We start from the raw sequence: 5,000 nt of genomic DNA on the forward strand, positions 1-5,000 counted from the left end.
GTTCCAAACTTCTTCCATTTAAGAATGACGGAGGCCACTGTGTTCTTGGGTACCTTCAATGCTGCAGACATTTTTTGGTACCCTTCCCCAGATCTGTGCCTCGACACAATCCTGTCTCGGAGCTCTACGGACAATTCCTTCGACCTCAGGGCTTGGTTTTTGCTCTAACATTCACTGTCAACTGTGGGACCTTTATATAGACAGGTGTCTTTCTGAATTCATCACAGGTGGACTTCAATCAAATTGTAGAAACATCTCAAGGATGATCAATGGAAACAGGATTCACCTGAGCTCAATTTTGAGTCTCATAGCAAAGGGTCTGAATACTTATGTCAATAAGGTATTTGTGTTTAAAAAGAAAATGTATTTATACATTTGCAAACATTTCTACAAACCTGTCGCTTTGTCATTATGAGGTATTGTGATGTCATTATGAGGTATTGTGATGTCATTATGGGGTATTGTGATGTCATTATGGGGTATTGTGATGTCATTATGGGGTATTGTGATGTCATTATGAGGTATTGTGATTATGAGGTATTGCGATGTCATTATGGGGTATTGTGATGTCATTATGAGGTATTGAGTGTTGATTGATTGAGGAAATCATTCAATTTAATCCATTTTAGAATTCAGGCTGTAACGTAACAAAATGTAGAAAAAGAGTCCAGGGGGTCTGAATTCTTTCTGAATGCACTATACTGTATATCCTGTATGTACACTGCATGTCACACACATCCTGTCAGACAAATGCTATTCAACCTGGCTGATGTTTTTTCCCCGTGCATCACTTTCCCCTGCTTCCTCTACTGGTGCCTGCTGGTTGAATATTAGAGCTTTGTAGAGCATTGCTTAATTTAAAATGCAAGCCGAGATAATACTGTTCAGATTTATTTGTTTCTTTTTTTTTTAACATGACTTATAAAACGTAATCCTATGCAACATTAAGCTATTAAAAACAGTTCTTTCACTGCACTATTACGGCATAAAACAGTCAAATCCTGGAGGGACTGGATAATGGAAATGAGTGCTGGTCTGATGTGATTCCTTTCCCTAGGGTTCCAAGAGGATCCTGAGGTCCCATGAGATAGTGCTGCCCCCTAGTGGCTCAGTGGAGACTGACTTGGCTCTCACCTTCTCACTGCAGGTAAACACTAGATAGACAGACTGACCTGGCTCTCACCTTCTCACTGCAGGTAAACACTAGACAGACTGACTGACCTGGCTCTCACCTTCTCACTGCAGGTAAACACTAGACAGACAGACTGACCTGGCTCTCACCTTCTCACTGCAGGTAAACACTAGACAGACAGACTGACCTGGCTCTCACCTTCTCACTCTAGGTAAACACTCTAGATAAACATGTCTGTTGGCTTTTCTGCATATACAGTACCAGTCAAAAGTTTGGACACACCTACTCATTCAAGGGTTTTTCTTTATTTTTACTATTTTCTACATTGTAAAATAATAGTGAAGACATCAAAACTATGAAATTAAACATATGGAATCATGTAGTAACCAAAAAAGTGTTAAACAAATCAAAAAAGGTTTAATATTTTAGATTCCTCAAAGTAGCCACCTTGATGACCATGACCTTGATGACATCTTTGCACACTCTTGGTATTCTCTCAACCAGCTTCATGAGGTAGTCACCTGGAATGCATTTCAATTAACAGGTGTGCCTTGTTAAAAGTTAATTTGTGGAATTTCTTGCCTTCTTAATTAGTTTGAGCATTTTAGTTGTGTTGTGAAAAGGTAGGGTGATATACAGACGTTAGCCCTATTTGGTAAAAGACCAAGTCCATATTATGTTAAGAACAGCTCAAATAAGAAAAGAGAAATGACAGTCCATCATTACTTTAAGACATGAAGGTCAGTCAATCATGAACATTTCAAGAACTGTTAAAGTTTCTTCAAGTGCAGTCGTAAAAACCATCAAGCGCTATAATGAAACTGGCTCTCATGAGGACCGCCACAGAAAAGGAAGACTCAGAGTTACCTCTGCTGCAGAGGACAAGTTCATTAGAGTTACCTGCACCTCAGTAATTGCAGCCCAATTAAATGCTTCACAGAGTTCAAGTAACAGACACAACATCAACTGTTCAAGAGAAACCACTACTAAAGGACACCTATAAGAGGAAGAGACTTGCTTGGGCCGAGAAACACGAGCAATGGACATTAGACTGGGGGACATTACACCGGGGACATTAGACTGGGGGACATCTGTCCTTTGGTCTGACTGATTCCATCCGGTTTGTGCTTTGTGGGACTATCATTTGTTTATCAACAGGACAATGACCCAAAACATACCTCCAGGCTGTGTAAGGGCTATTTGACCAAGAAGGAGAGTGATTGAGTGCTGCGCTGCATCAGATGACCTCGCCTCCACAATCACTGACCTCAACCCAATTGAGATGGTTTGGGATGAGTCGGACCGCAAAGTGAAGGAAAAGCAACCAACAAGTGCTCAGCATATGTGGGAACTCCTTCAAGACTGTTGGAAAAGCATTCCTCACGACGCTGGTTGAGAGAATGCCAAGAGTGTTTCAAAGCTCTCATCAAGGCAAAGGGTGTCTACTTGGAAGAATCTAAAATCTATTTTGATTTGTTTAACACTTTTTTGGTTACTACATGATTCCATATGTGTTATATCAAAGTTTTGATGTCTTCACTATTATTCTACAATGTAGAAAACAGTAAAACATAAAGAAAAACCCATGATTGAGTAGGTGTGTCCAAACTTCTGACTGGTACTGTATGTCAGAGTCAGCATCCGGCCCTTTGACTTACCCTCATCCTATCTTCCCTGTCATGCCAACACTGTTCTATACTTTAAAAAATATGTGGCAGGGCCTTCCGTGTGGCGCAGTGGTCTAAGGCACTGCATCGCAGCGCTAGCTGTGCCACCAGAGACTCTGGGTTAGAGTCCAGGCTCTGTCGCAGCCGGCCACCACCGGGAGGTCCGTGGGGCGACGCACAATTGGCCCAGCGTCGCCCGGGTTAGGGGAGGGCTTGGCTGGCAAGGATGTCCTTGTCTCATCGCGCACTAGCGACTCCTGTGGCGGGCTGGGCGCAGTGCATGCTGACCAGGTCACCAGGTGTACGGTGTTTCCTCCGACACATTGGTGCGGCTGGCTTCCGGGTTAAGTGGGCATTGTGTTAAGAAGCAGTGCGGATTGGCTGGGTTGTGTTTCGGAGGACGCACGGCTCTCGACCTTCGCCTCTCCCGAGTCCGTACGGGAGTTGCAGCGATGAAACAAGACAGTAAATAAAGACTGTAACGACCAATTGGAGACCACGAAAAAGGGGGAGAGAAAAAAGGGTTAAAAAACAAAAATACGTGGCTAATTCTTCTTTATTTTTATTGTTTTTCATCCATCCTCAGTACCCTCACTTCCTGAAGAGAGAGGGTAACAAGCTCCAGATCCTGCTGCAGAGGAGGAAGAGATACAAGAACAGGACTATCCTGGGATACAAGACCCTGGCTGTAGGAACCATCGATATGGCTGAGGTAGGAACCATCGATATGGCTGAGGTAGGAACCATCGATATGGCTGAGGTAGGAACACAATGAGACTAGACCCTGGCTGTAGGAACCATCAATATGGCTGAGGTAGGAACACAATGAGACAAGACCCTGGCTGTAGGAACCATCAATATGACTGAGGTAGGAACCATCAATATGGCTGAGGTAGGAACCATCAATATGGCTGAGGTAGGAACCATCAATATGGCTGAGGTAGGAACCATCAATATGGCTGAGGTAGGAACCATCAATATGGCTGAGGTAGGAACCATCGATATGGCTGAGGTAGGAACCATCGATATGGTTGAGGTAGGAACATAATGAGACTAGACCCTGGCTGTAGGAACCATCGATATGGCTGAGGTAGGAACCATCGATATGGCTGAGGTAGGAACCATCGATATGGCTGAGGGAGGAACCATCGATATGGCTGAGGTAGGAACCATCGATATGACTGAGGTAGGAACCATCGATATGGCTGAGGTAGGAACCATCAATATGGCTGAGGTAGGAACCATCGACATGGCTGAGGTAGGAACCATCGATATGGCTGAGGTAGGAACCATCGATATGGCTTGAGGTAGGAACCATCGATATGGCTTGAGGTAGGAACCATCGACATGGCTGAGGTAGGAACCATCGACATGGCTGAGGTAGGAACCATCGACATGGCTGAGGTAGGAACCATCGACATGGCTGAGGTAGGAACCATCGACATGGCTGAGGTAGGAACCATCGACATGGCTGAGGTAGGAACCATCGATATGGCTGAGGTAGGAACCATCGACATGGCTGAGGTAGGAACAATCAATATGGTTGAGGTAGGAACCATCAATATGGCTGAGGTAGGAACCATCAATATGGCTGAGGTAGGAACCATCAATATGGCTGAGGTAGGAACCATCGATATGGTTGAGGTAGGAACCATCAATATGGTTGAGGTAGGAACCATCGATATGGTTGAGGTAGGAACACAGCTGTATTAGTAGTGTCTCTTTGGCATCCATGCTGTTAGTTGTGTGTACTGGGGTGCATTTATGAATGAATTCTCCTCAGAAGTCTTTCTCCGTCCTCTCCTCATCCTCAGACATCCTCTGGGGACTGCGTCTGGCCTTCCCTCTGTAACTACCTTCTAACTCTCAGCTTAACGCCATCTGCCTGAACAAAGACACACAGCTGTGTGAAGCACTAAAATGGCTGCCTCCGGCTCTGTGTGGCTCTAACTTCAAATCACTCTAGACCCTCTCTGTCTAGAATGAGAAAGAGAGACAGAGAGAGAGAGAGAGAGAGACAGAGAGAGCGACAGAGACAGCGACAGAGACAGCGACAGAGACAGAGAGAGACAGAGAGAGAGAGACAGAGAGAGAGAGAGACAGAGAGAGACAGAGACAGAGAGAGAGAGAGAGAGAGAGACGAGAGAGAGACGGAGAGAGAGACGGAGAGAGAGACATTCATATTCTCTCCATCTGTATGT

At 44.7% G+C, this 5,000-nt stretch overlaps 1 protein-coding gene across 6 annotated transcripts in view; it reads left to right on the forward strand.

Moving 5' to 3' along the window:
- Positions 1-5,000, forward strand: part of pacs2 (phosphofurin acidic cluster sorting protein 2) — a 134,095-nt gene that overhangs the window by 66,535 nt on the left and 62,560 nt on the right. For 5 of the 6 annotated variants that reach the window (XM_065004392.1, XM_065004390.1, XM_065004391.1 and 2 more), the window contains exons 3-4: positions 1,058-1,147; positions 3,386-3,511. In XM_065004392.1, coding sequence (XP_064860464.1) covers positions 1,058-1,147; positions 3,386-3,511 — 216 coding nt within the window. Of the gene's footprint in view, positions 1-1,057; positions 1,148-3,385; positions 3,512-3,995; positions 4,300-5,000 lie in introns of those variants that run through there. The other variant, XM_065004395.1, reaches the window with a different exon arrangement.

The sequence above is a fragment of the Oncorhynchus nerka genome, linkage group LG18 (genome assembly GCF_034236695.1).
Source record: "Oncorhynchus nerka isolate Pitt River linkage group LG18, Oner_Uvic_2.0, whole genome shotgun sequence".
Lineage (NCBI taxonomy): Eukaryota > Metazoa > Chordata > Actinopteri > Salmoniformes > Salmonidae > Oncorhynchus > Oncorhynchus nerka.